The sequence below is a fragment of the Oncorhynchus mykiss genome, chromosome 15 (genome assembly GCF_057628025.1).
Source record: "Oncorhynchus mykiss isolate SJ-2025 chromosome 15, ASM5762802v1, whole genome shotgun sequence".
In the NCBI taxonomy this organism is placed as follows: domain Eukaryota; kingdom Metazoa; phylum Chordata; class Actinopteri; order Salmoniformes; family Salmonidae; genus Oncorhynchus; species Oncorhynchus mykiss.
Window position 1 is genome coordinate 81,876,658 of NC_143036.1, and position 19,009 is coordinate 81,895,666.

Below are 19,009 nucleotides of genomic sequence, written 5' to 3' on the forward strand. Positions count from 1 at the left end.
TGTTGGTAGGGTTCTGTGTTCCGTATGGAATATGGTTCCAATAGAGCCGTAGACATTACAACATAGTTGTGTTCTAGAGTGTTGGTAGTGTTCTGTGTTCCGTATGGTTCCAATAGAGCCGTAGACATTACAACATAGTCGTGTTCTAGAGTGTTGGTAGTGTTCCGTGTTCCGTATGGAATATGGTTCCAATAGAGCCGTAGACATTACAACATAGTCGTTTTCTAGAGTGTTGGTAGTGTTCAGTGTTCCGTATGGAATATGGTTCCAATAGAGCCGTAGACATTACAACATAGTCGTGTTCTAGACTGTTGGTAGTGTTCCGTGTTCCGTATGGAATATGGTTCCAATAGAGCCGTAGATATTACAACATAGTCGTGTTCTAGAGTGTTGGTAGTGTTCCGTGTTCCGTATGGTTCCAATAGAGCCGTAGACATTACAACATAGTCGTGTTCTAGAGTGTTGGTAGGGTTCTGTGTTCCGTATGGAATATGGTTCCAATAGAGCCGTAGACATTACAACATAGTCGTGTTCTAGAGTGTTGGTAGTGTTCCGTGTTCCGTATGGAATATGGTTCCAATAGAGCCGTAGACATTACAACATAGTCGTGTTCTAGAGTGTTGGTAGTGTTCCGTGTTCCGTATGGTTCCAATAGAGCCGTAGACATTACAACATAGTCGTGTTCTAGAGTGTTGGTAGTGTTCCGTGTTCCGTATGGAATATGGTTCCAATAGAGCCGTAGACATTACAACATAGTCGTGTTCTAGAGTGTTGGTAGTGTTCCGTGTTCCGTATGGTTCCAATAGAGCCGTAGACATTACAACATAGTCGTGTTCTAGAGTGTTGGTAGTGTTCCGTGTTCCGTATGGAATATGGTTCCAATAGAGCCGTAGACATTACAACATAGTCGTGTTCTAGAGTGTTGGTAGTGTTCTGTGTTCCGTATGGTTCCAATAGAGCCGTAGACATTACAACATAGTCGTGTTCTAGAGTGTTGGTAGGGTTCTGTGTTCCGTATGGAATATGGTTCCAATAGAGCCGTAGACATTACAACATAGTCGTGTTCTAGAGTGTTGGTAGTGTTCTGTGTTCCGTATGGTTCCAATAGAGCCGTAGACATTACAACATAGTCGTGTTCTAGAGTGTTGGTAGTGTTCCGCGTTCCGTATGGAATATGGTTCCAATAGAGCCGTAGACATTACAACATAGTCGTTTTCTAGAGTGTTGGTAGTGTTCCGTGTTCCGTATGGAATATGGTTCCAATAGAGCCGTAGACATTACAACATAGTCGTGTTCTAGAGTGTTGGTAGGGTTCTGTGTTCCATATGGAATATGGTTCCAATAGAGCCGTAGACATTACAACATAGTCGTGTTCTAGAGTGTTGGTAGTGTTCCGTGTTCCGTATGGAATATGGTTCCAATAGAGCCGTAGACATTACAACATAGTCGTGTTCTAGAGTGTTGGTAGTGTTCCGTGTTCCGTATGGTTCCAATAGAGCCGTAGACATTACAACATAGTCGTGTTCTAGAGTGTTGGTAGTATTCCGTGTTCCGTATGGAATATGGTTCCAATAGAGCCGTAGACATTACAACATAGTCGTGTTCTAGAGTGTTGGTAGTGTTCCGTGTTCCGTATGGTTCCAATAGAGCCGTAGACATTACAACATAGTCGTGTTCTAGAGTGTTGGTAGTGTTCCGTGTTCCGTATGGTTCCAATAGAGCCGTAGACATTACAACATAGTCGTGTTCTAGAGTGTTGGTAGTGTTCCGTGTTCCATATGGAATATGGTTCCAATAGAGCCGTAGACATTACAACATAGTCGTGTTCTAGAGTGTTGGTAGTGTTCCGTATGGAATATGGTTCCAATAGAGCCGTAGACATTACAACATAGTCGTGTTCTAGAGTGTTGGTAGTGTTCTGTGTTCCGTATGGTTCCAATAGAGCCGTAGACATTACAACATAGTCGTGTTCTAGAGTGTTGGTAGTGTTCCGTGTTCTGTATGGAATATGGTTCCAATAGAGCCGTAGACATTACAACATAGTCGTGTTCTAGAGTGTTGGTAGGGTTCTGTGTTCCGTGTGGTTCCAATAGAGCTGTAGACATTACAACATAGTCGTGTTCTAGAGTGTTGGTAGTGTTCCGTGTTCCGTATGGAATATGGTTCCAATAGAGCCGTAGACATTACAACATAGTCCTGTTCTAGAGTGTTGGTAGGGTTCTGTGTTCCGTGTGGTTCCAATAGAGCTGTAGACATTACAACATAGTCGTGTTCTAGAGTGTTGGTAGTGTTCCGTGTTCCATATGGAATATTGTTCCAATAGAGCCGTAGACATTACAACATAGTCGTGTTTTAGAGTGTTGGTAGTGTTCCGTGTTCCGTATGGTTCCAATAGAGCCGTAGACATTACAACATAGTCGTGTTCTAGAGTGTTGGTAGTGTTCTGTGTTCCGTATGGTTCCAATAGAGCCGTAGACATTACAACATAGTCGTGTACTAGAGTGTTGGTAGTGTTCCGTGTTCCGTATGGAATATGGTTCCAATAGAGCCGTAGACATTACAACATAGTCGTGTTCTAGAGTGTTGGTAGTGTTCCGTGTTCCATATGGAATATGGTTCCAATAGAGCCGTAGACATTACAACATAGTCGTGTTCTAGAGTGTTGGTTGTGTTCTGTGTTCCGTATGGTTCCAATAGAGCCGTAGACATTACAACATAGTCGTGTTCTAGAGTGTTGGTAGTGTTCCGTATGGAATATGGTTCCAATAGAGCCGTAGACATTACAACATAGTCGTGTTCTAGAGTGTTGGTAGTGTTCCGTGTTCCGTATGGAATATGGTTCCAATAGAGCCGTAGACATTACAACATAGTCGTGTTCTAGAGTGTTGGTAGTGTTCCGTGTTCCATATGGAATATGGTTCCAATAGAGCCGTAGACATTACACCATAGTCGTGTTCTAGAGTGTTGGTAGTGTTCTGTGTTCCGTATGGTTCCAATAGAGCCGTAGACATTACAACATAGTCGTGTTCTAGAGTGTTGGTAGTGTTCTGTGTTCCGTATGGAATATGGTTCCAATAGAGCCGTAGACATTACAACATAGTCGTGTTCTAGAGTGTTGGTAGTGTTCCGTGTTCCATATGGAATATTGTTCCAATAGAGCCGTATACATTACAACATAGTCGTGTTCTAGAGTGTTGGTAGTGTTCTGTGTTCCGTATGGTTCCAATAGAGCCGTAGACATTACAACATAGTCGTGTTCTAGAGTGTCGGTAGTGTTCCGTGTTCCATATGGAATATGGTTCCAATAGAGCCGTAGACATTACAACATAGTCGTGTTCTAGAGTGTTGGTAGTGTTCCGTGTTCCGTATGGTTCCAATGGAGCCGTAGACATTACAACATAGTCATGTTCTAGAGTGTTGGTAGGGTTCTGTGTTCCGTATGGAATATGGTTCCAATAGAGCCGTAGACATTACAACATAGTTGTGTTCTAGAGTGTTGGTAGTGTTCTGTGTTCCGTATGGTTCCAATAGAGCCGTAGACATTACAACATAGTCGTGTTCTAGAGTGTTGGTAGTGTTCCGTGTTCCGTATGGAATATGGTTCCAATAGAGCCGTAGACATTACAACATAGTCGTTTTCTAGAGTGTTGGTAGTGTTCCGTGTTCCGTATGGAATATGGTTCCAATAGAGCCGTAGACATTACAACATAGTCGTGTTCTAGAGTGTTGGTAGGGTTCTGTGTTCCATATGGAATATGGTTCCAATAGAGCCGTAGACATTACAACATAGTCATGTTCTAGAGTGTTGGTAGTGTTCCGTGTTCCGTATGGAATATGGTTCCAATAGAGCCGTAGACATTACAACATAGTCGTGTTCTAGAGTGTTGGTAGTGTTCCGTGTTCCGTATGGTTCCAATAGAGCCGTAGACATTACAACATAGTCGTGTTCTAGAGTGTTGGTAGGGTTCTGTGTTCCGTATGGAATATGGTTCCAATAGAGCCGTAGACATTACAACATAGTCGAGTTCTAGAGTGTTGGTAGTGTTCCGTGTTCCGTATGGAATATGGTTCCAATAGAGCCGTAGACATTACAACATAGTCGTGTTCTAGAGTGTTGGTAGTGTTCCGTGTTCCGTATGGTTCCAATAGAGCCGTAGACATTACAACATAGTCGTGTTCTAGAGTGTTGGTAGTGTTCCGTGTTCCGTATGGAATATGGTTCCAATAGAGCCGTAGACATTACAACATAGTCGTGTTCTAGAGTGTTGGTAGTGTTCCGTGTTCCGTATGGTTCCAATAGAGCCGTAGACATTACAACATAGTCGTGTTCTAGAGTGTTGGTAGTGTTCCGTGTTCCGTATGGAATATGGTTCTAATAGAGCCGTAGACATTACAACATAGTCGTGTTCTAGAGTGTTGGTAGGGTTCTGTGTTCCGTATGGTTCCAATAGAGCCGTAGACATTACAACATAGTCGTGTTCTAGAGTGTTGGTAGTGTTCTGTGTTCCATATGGAATATGGTTCCAATAGAGCCGTAGACATTACAACATAGTCGTGTTCTAGAGTGTTGGTAGTGTTCTGTGTTCCGTATGGAATATGGTTCCAATAGAGCCGTAGACATTACAACATAGTCGTGTTCTAGAGTGTTGGTAGTGTTCTGTGTTCCGCATGGTTCCTATAGAGCCGTAGACATTACAACATAGTCGTGTTCTAGAGTGTTGGTAGGGTTCTGTGTTCCGTATGGTTCCAATAGAGCCGTAGACATTACAACATAGTCGTGTTCTAGAGTGTTGGTAGTGTTCTGTGTTCCGTATGGTTCCAATAGAGCCGTAGACATTACAACATAGTCGTGTTCTAGAGTGTTGGTAGTGTTCCGTATGGAATATGGTTCCAATAGAGCCGTAGACATTACAACATAGTTGTGTTCTAGAGTGTTGGTAGTGTTCCGTGTTCCATATGGAATATGGTTCCAATAGAGCCGTAGACATTACAACATAGTCGTGTTCTAGAGTGTTGGTTGTGTTCCGTGTTCCATATGGAATATGGTTCCAATAGAGCCGTAGACATTACAACATAGTCGTGTTCTAGAGTGTTGGTTGTGTTCTGTGTTCCGTATGGTTCCAATAGAGCCGTAGACATTACAACATAGTCGTGTTCTAGAGTGTTGGTAGTGTTCCGTATGGAATATGGTTCCAATAGAGCCGTAGACATTACAACATAGTCGTGTTCTAGAGTGTTGGTAGTGTTCCGTGTTCCGTATGGAATATGGTTCCAATAGAGCCGTAGACATTACAACATAGTCATGTTCTAGAGTGTTGGTAGTGTTCTGTGTTCCGTATGGTTCCAATAGAGCCGTAGACATTACAACATAGTCGTGTTCTAGAGTGTTGGTAGTGTTCTGTGTTCCGTATGGTTCCAATAGAGCCGTAGACATTACAACATAGTCGTGTTCTAGAGTGTTGGTAGTGTTCCGTATGGAATATGGTTCCAATAGAGCCGTAGACATTACAACATAGTCGTGTTCTAGAGTGTCGGTAGTGTTCCGTGTTCCATATGGAATATGGTTCCAATAGAGCCGTAGACATTACAACATAGTCGTGTTCTAGAGTGTTGGTAGTGTTCCGTGTTCCGTATGGTTCCAATAGAGCCGTAGACATTACAACATAGTCGTGTTCTAGAGTGTTGGTAGGGTTCTGTGTTCCGTATGGAATATGGTTCCAATAGAGCCGTAGACATTACAACATAGTCGTGTTCTAGAGTGTTGGTAGTGTTCTGTGTTCCGTATGGTTCCAATAGAGCCGTAGACATTACAACATAGTCGTGTTCTAGAGTGTTGGTAGTGTTCCGTGTTCCGTATGGAATATGGTTCCAATAGAGCCGTAGACATTACAACATAGTCGTGTTCTAGAGTGTTGGTAGTGTTCCGTATGGAATATGGTTCCAATAGAGCCGTAGACATTACAACATAGTCGTGTTCTAGAGTGTTGGTAGTGTTCCGTGTTCCGTATGGAATATGGTTCCAATAGAGCCGTAGACATTACAACATAGTCGTGTTCTAGAGTGTTGGTAGTGTTCTGTGTTCCGTATGGTTCCAATAGAGCCGTAGACATTACAACATAGTCGTGTTCTAGAGTGTTGGTAGTGTTCCGTATGGAATATGGTTCCAATAGAGCCGTAGACATTACAACATAGTCGTGTTCTAGAGTGTCGGTAGTGTTCCGTGTTCCATATGGAATATGGTTCCAATAGAGCCGTAGACATTACAACATAGTCGTGTTCTAGAGTGTTGGTAGTGTTCCGTGTTCCGTATGGTTCCAATAGAGCCGTAGACATTACAACATAGTCGTGTTCTAGAGTGTTGGTAGGGTTCTGTGTTCCGTATGGAATATGGTTCCAATAGAGCCGTAGACATTACAACATAGTCGTGTTCTAGAGTGTTGGTAGTGTTCTGTGTTCCGTATGGTTCCAATAGAGCCGTAGACATTACAACATAGTCGTGTTCTAGAGTGTTGGTAGTGTTCCGTGTTCCGTATGGAATATGGTTCCAATAGAGCCGTAGACATTACAACATAGTCGTGTTCTAGAGTGTTGGTAGGGTTCTGTGTTCCATATGGAATATGGTTCCAATAGAGCCGTAGACATTACAACATAGTCGTGTTCTAGAGTGTTGGTAGTGTTCCGTGTTCCGTATGGAATATGGTTCCAATAGAGCCGTAGACATTACAACATAGTCGTGTTCTAGAGTGTTGGTAGTGTTCCGTGTTCCGTATGGTTCCAATAGAGCCGTAGACATTACAACATAGTCGTGTTCTAGAGTGTTGGTAGGGTTCTGTGTTCCGTATGGAATATGGTTCCAATCGAGCCGTAGACATTACAACATAGTCGTGTTCTAGAGTGTTGGTAGTGTTCCGTGTTCCGTATGGTTCCAATAGAGCCGTAGACATTACAACATAGTCGTGTTCTAGAGTGTTGGTAGTGTTCTGTGTTCCGTATGGAATATGGTTCCAATAGAGCCGTAGACATTACAACATAGTCGTGTTCTAGAGTGTTGGTAGTGTTCCGTGTTCCGTATGGAATATGGTTCCAATAGAGCCGTAGACATTACAACATAGTCGTGTTCTAGAGTGTTGGTAGTGTTCTGTGTTCCGTATGGAATATGGTTCCAATAGAGCCGTAGACATTACAACATAGTCGTGTTCTAGAGTGTTGGTAGTGTTCCGTGTTCCGTATGGAATATGGTTCCAATAGAGCCGTAGACATTACAACATAGTCGTGTTCTAGAGTGTTGGTAGGGTTCTGTGTTCCGTGTGGTTCCAATAGAGCTGTAGACATTACAACATAGTCGTGTTCTAGAGTGTTGGTAGTGTTCCGTGTTCCGTATGGAATATGGTTCCAATAGAGCCGTAGACATTACAACATAGTCCTGTTCTAGAGTGTTGGTAGGGTTCTGTGTTCCGTGTGGTTCCAATAGAGCTGTAGACATTACAACATAGTCGTGTTGGTAGTGTTCCGTGTTCCATATGGAATATTGTTCCAATAGAGCCGTAGACATTACAACATAGTCGTGTTTTAGAGTGTTGGTAGTGTTCCGTGTTCCGTATGGTTCCAATAGAGCCGTAGACATTACAACATAGTCGTGTTCTAGAGTGTTGGTAGTGTTCCGTGTTCCGTATGGAATATGGTTCCAATAGAGCCGTAGACATTACAACATAGTCGTGTTCTAGAGTGTTGGTAGTGTTCCGTATGGAATATGGTTCCAATAGAGCCGTAGACATTACAACATAGTCGTGTTCTAGAGTGTCGGTAGTGTTCCGTGTTCCATATGGAATATGGTTCCAATAGAGCCGTAGACATTACAACATAGTCGTGTTCTAGAGTGTTGGTAGTGTTCCGTGTTCCGTATGGTTCCAATAGAGCCGTAGACATTACAACATAGTCGTGTTCTAGAGTGTTGGTAGGGTTCTGTGTTCCGTATGGAATATGGTTCCAATAGAGCCGTAGACATTACAACATAGTCGTGTTCTAGAGTGTTGGTAGTGTTCTGTGTTCCGTATGGTTCCAATAGAGCCGTAGACATTACAACATAGTCGTGTTCTAGAGTGTTGGTAGTGTTCCGTGTTCCGTATGGAATATGGTTCCAATAGAGCCGTAGACATTACAACATAGTCGTGTTCTAGAGTGTTGGTAGTGTTCCGTATGGAATATGGTTCCAATAGAGCCGTAGACATTACAACATAGTCGTGTTCTAGAGTGTTGGTAGTGTTCCGTGTTCCGTATGGAATATGGTTCCAATAGAGCCGTAGACATTACAACATAGTCGTGTTCTAGAGTGTTGGTAGTGTTCTGTGTTCCGTATGGTTCCAATAGAGCCGTAGACATTACAACATAGTCGTGTTCTAGAGTGTTGGTAGTGTTCCGTATGGAATATGGTTCCAATAGAGCCGTAGACATTACAACATAGTCGTGTTCTAGAGTGTCGGTAGTGTTCCGTGTTCCATATGGAATATGGTTCCAATAGAGCCGTAGACATTACAACATAGTCGTGTTCTAGAGTGTTGGTAGTGTTCCGTGTTCCGTATGGTTCCAATAGAGCCGTAGACATTACAACATAGTCGTGTTCTAGAGTGTTGGTAGGGTTCTGTGTTCCGTATGGAATATGGTTCCAATAGAGCCGTAGACATTACAACATAGTCGTGTTCTAGAGTGTTGGTAGTGTTCTGTGTTCCGTATGGTTCCAATAGAGCCGTAGACATTACAACATAGTCGTGTTCTAGAGTGTTGGTAGTGTTCCGTGTTCCGTATGGAATATGGTTCCAATAGAGCCGTAGACATTACAACATAGTCGTTTTCTAGAGTGTTGGTAGTGTTCCGTGTTCCGTATGGAATATGGTTCCAATAGAGCCGTAGACATTACAACATAGTCGTGTTCTAGAGTGTTGGTAGGGTTCTGTGTTCCATATGGAATATGGTTCCAATAGAGCCGTAGACATTACAACATAGTCGTGTTCTAGAGTGTTGGTAGTGTTCCGTGTTCCGTATGGAATATGGTTCCAATAGAGCCGTAGACATTACAACATAGTCGTGTTCTAGAGTGTTGGTAGTGTTCCGTGTTCCGTATGGTTCCAATAGAGCCGTAGACATTACAACATAGTCGTGTTCTAGAGTGTTGGTAGGGTTCTGTGTTCCGTATGGAATATGGTTCCAATCGAGCCGTAGACATTACAACATAGTCGTGTTCTAGAGTGTTGGTAGTGTTCCGTGTTCCGTATGGTTCCAATAGAGCCGTAGACATTACAACATAGTCGTGTTCTAGAGTGTTGGTAGTGTTCTGTGTTCCGTATGGAATATGGTTCCAATAGAGCCGTAGACATTACAACATAGTCGTGTTCTAGAGTGTTGGTAGTGTTCCGTGTTCCGTATGGAATATGGTTCCAATAGAGCCGTAGACATTACAACATAGTCGTGTTCTAGAGTGTTGGTAGTGTTCTGTGTTCCGTATGGAATATGGTTCCAATAGAGCCGTAGACATTACAACATAGTCGTGTTCTAGAGTGTTGGTAGTGTTCCGTGTTCCGTATGGAATATGGTTCCAATAGAGCCGTAGACATTACAACATAGTCGTGTTCTAGAGTGTTGGTAGGGTTCTGTGTTCCGTGTGGTTCCAATAGAGCTGTAGACATTACAACATAGTCGTGTTCTAGAGTGTTGGTAGTGTTCCGTGTTCCGTATGGAATATGGTTCCAATAGAGCCGTAGACATTACAACATAGTCCTGTTCTAGAGTGTTGGTAGGGTTCTGTGTTCCGTGTGGTTCCAATAGAGCTGTAGACATTACAACATAGTCGTGTTGGTAGTGTTCCGTGTTCCATATGGAATATTGTTCCAATAGAGCCGTAGACATTACAACATAGTCGTGTTTTAGAGTGTTGGTAGTGTTCCGTGTTCCGTATGGTTCCAATAGAGCCGTAGACATTACAACATAGTCGTGTTCTAGAGTGTTGGTAGTGTTCCGTGTTCCGTATGGAATATGGTTCCAATAGAGCCGTAGACATTACAACATAGTCGTATTCTAGAGTGTTGGTAGTGTTCTGTGTTCCGTATGGTTCCAATAGAGCCGTAGACATTACAACATAGTCGTGTTCTAGAGTGTTGGTAGTGTTCTGTGTTCCGCATGGTTCCAATAGAGCCGTAGACATTACAACATAGTCGTGTTCTAGAGTGTTGGTAGTGTTCTGTGTTCCGTATGGTTCCAATAGAGCCGTAGACATCACAACATAGTCGTGTTCTAGAGTGTTGGTAGTGTTCTGTGTTCCATATGGAATATGGTTCCAATAGAGCCGTAGACATTACAACATAGTCGTGTTCTAGAGTGTTGGTAGTGTTCCGTATGGAATATGGTTCCAATAGAGCCGTAGACATTACAACATAGTCGTGTTCTAGAGTGTTGGTAGGGTTCTGTGTTCCGTGTGGTTCCAATAGAGCCGTAGACATTACAACATAGTCGTGTTCTAGAGTGTTGGTAGTGTTCTGTGTTCCGTATGGTTCCAATAGAGCTGTAGACATTACAACATAGTCGTGTTCTAGAGTGTTGGTAGTGTTCTGTGTTCCGTATGGTTCCAATAGAGCCGTAGACATTACAACATAGTCGTGTTCTAGAGTGTTGGTAGGGTTCTGTGTTCCGTATGGAATATGGTTCCAATAGAGCCGTAGACATTACAACATAGTCGTGTTCTAGAGTGTTGGTAGGGTTCTGTGTTCCGCGTGGTTCCAATAGAGCCGTAGACATTACAACATAGTCGTGTTCTAGAGTGTTGGTAGTGTTCTGTGTTCCGTATGGTTCCAATAGAGCCGTAGACATTACAACATAGTCGTGTTCTAGAGTGTTGGTAGTGTTCTGTGTTCCGCATGGTTCCAATAGAGCCGTAGACATTACAACATAGTCGTGTTCTAGAGTGTTGGTAGGGTTCTGTGTTCCGCATGGTTCCAATAGAGCCGTAGACATTACAACATAGTCGTGTTCTAGAGTTTTGGTAGGGTTCTGTGTTCCGTATGGTTCCAATAGAGCCGTAGACATTACAACATAGTCGTGTTCTAGAGTGTTGGTAGTGTTCCGTGTTCCGTATGGAATATGGTTCCAATAGAGCCGTAGACATTACAACATAGTCGTGTTGGTAGTGTTCCGTGTTCCGTATGGAATATGGTTCCAATAGAGCCGTAGACATTACAACATAGTCGTGTTCTAGAGTGTTGGTAGGGTTCTGTGTTCCGTGTGGTTCCAATAGAGCTGTAGACATTACAACATAGTCGTGTTCTAGAGTGTTGGTAGGGTTCTGTGTTCCGCATGGTTCCAATAGAGCCGTAGACATTACAACATAGTCGTGTTCTATTTAATCATGTGGTTTATAGCTTCACAGAATGAGCGTCGTACTGTGTTGAATAATGATCAGGTGTTGAGTCCCACAGGTCCTCATCTCCACTCTGAGACTGACAGGCTTTCTTCCTGAGAGTGGCATGATGAAGACAGAGGGGTGTATTACTGAGGGCATGTCCCAAACCACTCCCTATATAGTGCACTGTGGGCCCTGGTCGAATGTAGTGCTCTATAAAGGGAATAGGGTGTCATTTTGGACGCGGTAGAGTGTGACTGTATTGGATAAACTGGTGCGTCTCTATCAGCGGAGGCTGCTGAGGGGCTCTGAGAATATGAAACACACTTATTCATGTCACTGAGGGAGAGATGGTAATGTATTACGTTTACATTATGTCAGGATATGTCACTGAGGGAGAGGGTAATGTATAACGTTTACATTATGTCAGGATATGTCACTGAGGGAGAGACGGTAATGTATTACGTTTACATTATGTCAGGATATGTCACTGAGGGAGAGACGGTAATGTATTACGTTTACATTATGTCAGGATATGTCACTGAGGGAGAGGGTAATGCATTACATTATGTCAGGATATGTCACTGAGGGAGAGACGGTAATGTATTACGTTTACATTATGTCAGGATATGTCACTGAGGGAGAGACGGTAATGTATTACGTTTACATTATGTCAGGATATGTCACTGAGGGAGAGAGGGTAATGCATTACGTTTACATTATGTCAGGATATGTCACTGAGGGAGAGAGGGTAATGTATTACATTATGTCAAGATATGTCACTGAGGGAGAGACGGTAATGTATTACGTTTACATTATGTCAGGATATGTCACTGAGGGAGAGACGGTAATGTATTACGTTTACATTATGTCAGGATATGTCACTGAGGGAGAGAGGGTAATGTATTACGTTTACATTATGTCAGGATATGTCACTGAGGGGGAGAGGGTAATGCATTACATTATGTCAAGATATGTCACTGAGGGAGAGAGGGTAATGTATTACGTTTACATTATGTCAGGATATGTCACTGAGGGAGAGAGGGTAATGCATTACGTTTATATTATGTCAGGATATGTTATTGTCAGACATCAGGGATCCTCTGGGAGGAGAGGAGACACAGACTGGTACCAGTCATCATGACAGCTGTGAGTTGGGGAGGAGTGAGCACTTTGGGGTAGAGGTCAGGTCAGACGTCAGGGATCCTCTGGGAGGAGAAGAGACACAGACTGGTACCAGTCACCATGACAGCTGTGAGTTGGGGAGGAGTGAGCACTTTGGGGTAGAGGTCAGGTCAGACGTCAGGGATCCTCTGGGAGGAGAAGAGACACAGACTGGTACCAGTCACCATGACAGCTGTGAGTTGGGGAGGAGTGAGCACTTTGGGGTAGAGGTCAGGTCAGACGTCAGGGATCCTCTGGGAGGAGAAGAGACACAGACTGGTACCAGTCACCATGACAGCTGTGAGCTGGGGAGGAGTGAGCACTTTGGGGTAGAGGTCAGGTCAGACGTCAGGGATCCTCTGGGAGGAGAAGAGACACAGACTGGTACCAGTCACCATGACAGCTGTGAGTTGGGGAGGAGTGAGCACTTTGGGGTGTGGAGGTCGACCGTTTTTTACATTCGGGCCAATGTTATGAAAACTTGAAAATCGTAAATCTGCATTTTTGGACGCCGATCATTACATTGCACTCCACGTGGGCGTAGTGTGTTGATTTAGAGGAATGATAACAGGCTTTTCTGTCAGGTATCATGTCTGTATCGTTGGGTGTAGTGTGTGTGTGGTAAATGTAGGAAGGAAGGTATAACTCAGTTCACATCCTGTTTTTAAAAAAAAATTGACTTTCCTCCAGGGGAACAACACCGCACACTAATCAGGAATTCCACTGTAATTAAACACTAGCCGACTTATATATTTATATGTAGGAATATTTAGTGTGTTGATGATCCTCCCGTGCCGTTCATCATGGTTCAGGCAGTTTATGAGGAGTTGTGACCAAGACGGTGATAGTATGTAGATGGAAAAAGCTAATTATCCCTCCTCCCTGTTCCACTGTAACAGACTGTAATGACCAACGCCAAAGACAGCGTCGCGTCACCCAGAGGAACTAGAGCAGAATCACAAAGCTATTTGGAGAGATTGATATTCCCTCCCAGGTGTGTCTGGGGAGTTTAATGAGGATGTAATGTGGTGTGATTTGTAGTGTGATACAGATCAAACTGTATCCAGGGTGACGGGAGTAACATCCTTTTCACTGTTGAAAACCTGAGACAAAGTTCTGCTTTCTTTTTGTTTTATGTGTGTGATCGATAACTACTTCTCTATTCTCCTCCTTCCTTCCACTCTCTATTCTCCTCCTCCCTTCCACTCTCTATTCTCCTCCTTCCTTCCACTCTCTATTCTCCTCCTTCCTTCCACTCTCTATTCTCCTCCTCCCTTCCACTCTCTATTCTCCTCCTCCCTTCCACTCTCTATTCTCCTCCTCCCTTCCACTCTCTATTCTCCTCCTCCCTTCCACTCTCTATTCTCCTCCTCCCTTCCACTCTCTATTCTCCTCCTCCCTTCCACTCTCTATTCTCCTCCTCCCTTCCACTCTCTATTCTCCTCCTTCCTTCCACTCTCTATTCTCCTCCTCCCTTCCACTCTCTATTCTCCTCCTCCCTTCCACTCTCTATTCTCCTCCTCCCTTCCACTCTCTATTCTCCTCCTCCCTTCCACTCTCTATTCTCCTCCTCCCTTCCACTCTCTATTCTCCTCCTCCCTTCCACTCTCTATTCTCCTCCTCCCTTCCACTCTCTATTCTCCTCCTCCCTTCCACTCTCTATTCTCCTCCTTCCTTCCACTCTCTATTCTCCTCCTCCCTTCCACTCTCTATTCTCCTCCTCCCTTCCACTCTATATTCTCCTCCTCCCTTCCACTCTCTATTCTCCTCCTCCCTTCCACTCTATATTCTCCTCCTCCCTTCCACTCTATATTCTCCTCCTCCCTTCCACTCTCTATTCTCCTCCTCCCTTCCACTCTCTATTCTCCTCCTTCCTTCCACTCTCTATTCTCCTCCTCCCTTCCACTCTCTATTCTCCTCCTTCCTTCCACTCTCTATTCTCCTCCTCCCTTCCACTCTCTATTCTCCTCCTCCCTTCCACTCTCTATTCTCCTCCTTCCTTCCACTCTCTATTCTCCTCCTCCCTTCCACTCTCTATTCTCCTCCTCCCTTCCACTCTCTATTCTCCTCCTCCCTTCCACTCTCTATTCTCCTCCTTCCTTCCACTCTCTATTCTCCTCCTCCCTTCCACTCTCTATTCTCCTCCTTCCTTCCACTCTCTATTCTCCTCCTCCCTTCCACTCTCTATTCTCCTCCTCCCTTCCACTCTCTATTCTCCTCCTCCCTTCCACTCTCTATTCTCCTCCTCCCTTTCCTCCCTCTCTCCTCCTCCCTCTCTCCTCCTCCCTTTCCTCCCTCTCTCCTCCTCCCTTTCCTCCCTCTCTCCTCCTACCTTTCCTCCCTCTCTCCTCCTACCTTTCCTCCCTCTCTCCTCCTCCCTTTCCTCCCTCTCTCCTCCTCCCTCTCTCCTCCTACCTTTCCTCCCTCTCTCCTCCTACCTTTACTCCCTCTCTCCTCCTACCTTTCCTCCCTCTCTCCTCCTCCCTTTCCTCCCTCTCTCCTCCTCCCTTTCCTCTCCTCCTCCCTTCCCCACTACTCTATTCTCCTCCCTTCCACTCTACTCTCCCCTCCGATCTTCTCGTTCTCTTTCTTCCTGACGGCCAGACTATTTAATCACCCTGAAAAACAGTCTGGAAGTTGTAATTTGTAGCTTTATATTTATCATAATATCCTCTGGCTGTGAGACGAGGGAAGAAACGGAAACATGGTTTTCTTGCCCTTTGCCCTCGTTAGCCCGACTCTCCTGCTAAGTGTGTGTGTGTGTGTGTGCGCGCGCTTGTGTCTCTCTCTCCTGCTAAGTGTGTGTGCGTTTCTAGTGTGTGTGTGTGTGCGCGCGCTTGTGTCTCCTGGCTGTGTGTGTCTCTCTCTCCTGGCTGTGTGTGTGTGTGTGTGTCTCTCCTGGCTGTGTGTGTGTGTGTGTCCTGGCTGTGTGTGTGTCTCTCTCTCCTGGCTGTGTGTGTGTGTGTCTCCTGGCTGTGTGTGTCTCTCTCTCCTGGCTGTGTGTGTCTCTCTCTCCTGGCTGTGTGTGTGTGTGTCTCCTGGCTGTGTGTGTCTCTCTCTCTCCTGGCTGTGTGTGTGTGTCTCCTGGCTGTCTCTGAGTCTTCTGATTACCAACAGGTCTACCTTGGCCCGATGCTTTCATTGCAATCTATTTAAATCAACTTCCGAGCTCCTTCTTTCCAGCGACGTGAGGATGTAATGTCTCTGGGAACATCATTAGACCAGTGCAGTCAGGAGTTGTACATGTCTAATTGTTGAGCACTCTTTTAATTTATTCATGTTATTTGTTACTGTGGTGATCAGACGGTTCTATGTGGTAATATTTAGTGATGGGGGGGTGGGGGGGGAGATCGATGCTGTTGCATATCACAATATTATTTTCGACGACATTATAATGATACTTTTACTCCAAATATGGATTTGGCATCAGATTGATAGCGCTAGTCGACTCTACATGTAGAATTGACTCTATGTATAGAATCGGATCTACATGCAGAATGTGATTTACATGCAGAATGTGATTTACATGTAGAATGTGATTTACATGTAGAATGTGATTTACATGTAGAATGTGATTTACATGTAGAATGTGATTTACATGTAGAATGTGATTTACATGCAGAATGTGATTTACATGTAGAATGTGATTTACATGTCGTATCGGCATCTAAGTTATGTGAGAATATCGTACTGTGATGTCCATTGCGATATTTCTAGGGCTGGGTATTTCCGGGGACGTCACGATATTCCCAGAATGCTTAGTTGCCAATACTATATTGTGATTATCTTGACATGTTATCTTGCATGAGGATGTGTTGTCGATGCTGATCATCATTGTTAATTGTCTCTCTCTCTCTCTACTCTGCAGGACGTTGTTGGTCCGTCTGGAGAACGGGGACTTGGGCCGTGGATTTGATGACTTCTGTCCTCACCTCCACCACTACGTTACCTACGTAGACAACATCCAGAACGCCAGCAAGGTCCTGGCGGTAAGAACACTTCTTATTGTATTGTTGTGAGCAGCAACTCTCAGAACCCTGTGAGGTTCTGTGTTCCGGTGAGAACACTTCTTATTGTATCGTTGTGAACAACAACTCTCAGAACCCTGTGAGGTTCTGTGTTCCGGTGAGAACACCACTTCTTATTGTATCGTTGTGAACAACAACTCTCAGAACCCTGTGAGGTTCTGTGTTCCGGTGAGAACACTTCTTATTGTATTGTTGTGAACAACAACTCTCAGAACCCTGTGAGGTTCTGTGTTCCGGTGAGAACACCACTTCTTATTGTATTGTTGTGAACAACAACTCTCAGAACCCTGTGAGGTTCTGTGTTCCGGTGAGAACACCACTTCTTATTGTATTGTTGTGAACAACAACTCTCAGAACCCTGTGAGGTTCTGTGTTCCGGTGAGAACACCACTTCTTATTGTATCGTTGTGAACAACAACTCTCAGAACCCTGTGAGGTTCTGTGTTCCGGTGAGAACACCACTTCTTATTGTATTGTTGTGAACAACAACTCTCAGAACCCTGTGAGGTTCTGTGTTCCGGTGAGAACACCACTTCTTATTGTATTGTTGTGAACAACAACTCAGAGCTGTGTTCAGAGCTGTCATACAGGACTGTATAAGACCATATAGACCACCCCATACAGGACTGGTTAAGACCATATAGACCACCCCATACAGGACTGTATAAGACCATATAGACCACCACCCCATAAAGGACTGTATAAGACCATATAGACCACCCCATACAGGACTGTATAAGACCATATATACCACCCCATACAGGACTGGTTAAGACCATATAGACCACCCCATACAGGACTGTATAAGACCATATAGACCACCCCATACAGGACTGTATAAGACCATATAGACCACCCCATACAGGACCGTATAGACCACCCCATACAGGACCGTATAGACCACCCCATACAGGACCGTATAGACCACCCCATACAGGACCGTATAGACCACCCCATACAGGACTGGTTAAGACCACCCCATACAGGACTGGTTAAGACCATATAGACCACCCCATACAGGACTGGTTAAGACCATATAGACCACCCCATACAGGACCGTATAGACCACCCCATACAGGACCGTATAGACCACCCCATACAGGACCGTATAGACCACCCCATACAGGACCGTATAGACCACCCCATACAGGACCGTATAGACCACCCCATACAGGACCGTATAGACCACCCCATACAGGACCGTATAGACCACCCCATACAGGACTGGTTAAGACCATATAGACCACCCCACACAGGACTGTATAAGACCATATAGACCACCCCATACAGGACTGGTTAAGACCATATAGACCACCCCATACAGGACTGTATAAGACCATATAGACCACCCCATACAACGTTGGTCTGAGGACAGGACACGTCTGGTTGACGACGTTGGTCTGAGGACGGGACGCTGTCTGGTTGACGACGTTGGTCTGAGGACGGGACGCTGTCTGGTTGACGACCTTGGTCTGAGGACGGGACGCTGTCTGGTTGACGACCTTGGTCTGAGGACGGGACGCTGTCTGGTTGACGACGTTGGTCTGAGGACGGGACGCTGTCTGGTTGACGACGTTGGTCTGAGGACGGGACGCTGTCTGGTTGACGACGTTGGTCTGAGGACGGGACGCTGTCTGGTTGACGACCTTGGTCTGAGGACGGGACGCTGTCTGGTTGACGACCTTGGTCTGAGGACGGGACGCTGTCTGGTTGACGACCTTGGTCTGAGGACGGGACGCTGTCTGGTTGACGACCTTGGTCTGAGGACGGGACGCTGTCTGGTTGACGACCTTGGTCTGAGGACGGGACGCTGTCTGGTTGACGACCTTGGTCTGAGGACGGGACGCTGTCTGGTTGACGACCTTGGTCTGAGGACGGGACGCTGTCTGGTTGACGACCTTGGTCTGAGGACGGGACGCTGTCTGGTTGACGACCTTGGTCTGAGGACGGGACGCTGTCTGGTTGACGACGTTGGTCTGAGGACAGGACACATTTTTTGTGCCTTTTTATTTAGCTTTGTCCTTTTGGCCAGACCAAAAGTAGTGCACTAAATAGGTAATAGGGTGCATCAGATTTGCTTCACTTAAAAGAAGTGTAGATCCGTCCTTGAGCAAGGCACTGAACCCTAATTTGCACATTTTATTGCACCCGTCTGGTGTCAGGTTAGGCAACAACACATCCTCAACAACAACAACACATCCTCAACAACACATCCTCAACAACAACAACACATCCTCAACAACACATCCTCAACAACAACAACACATCCTCAACAACACATCCTCAACAACAACAACAACACATCCTCAACAACACATCCTCAACAACAACAACACATCAACATCACATCCTCAACAACAACACATCCTCAACAACAACAACACATCCTCAACAACACATCCTCAACAACAACAACACATCCTCAACAACA

At 44.8% G+C, this 19,009-nt stretch overlaps 1 protein-coding gene across 1 annotated transcript in view; it reads left to right on the forward strand.

Moving 5' to 3' along the window:
• Nucleotides 1–19,009, forward strand: part of arhgef39 (Rho guanine nucleotide exchange factor 39) — a 125,693-nt gene that overhangs the window by 16,292 nt on the left and 90,392 nt on the right. The window contains exon 4 of the mRNA XM_090201380.1: nt 16,419–16,539. Coding sequence (XP_090057506.1) covers nt 16,419–16,539 — 121 coding nt within the window. The remainder of the gene's footprint in view (nt 1–16,418; nt 16,540–19,009) is intronic.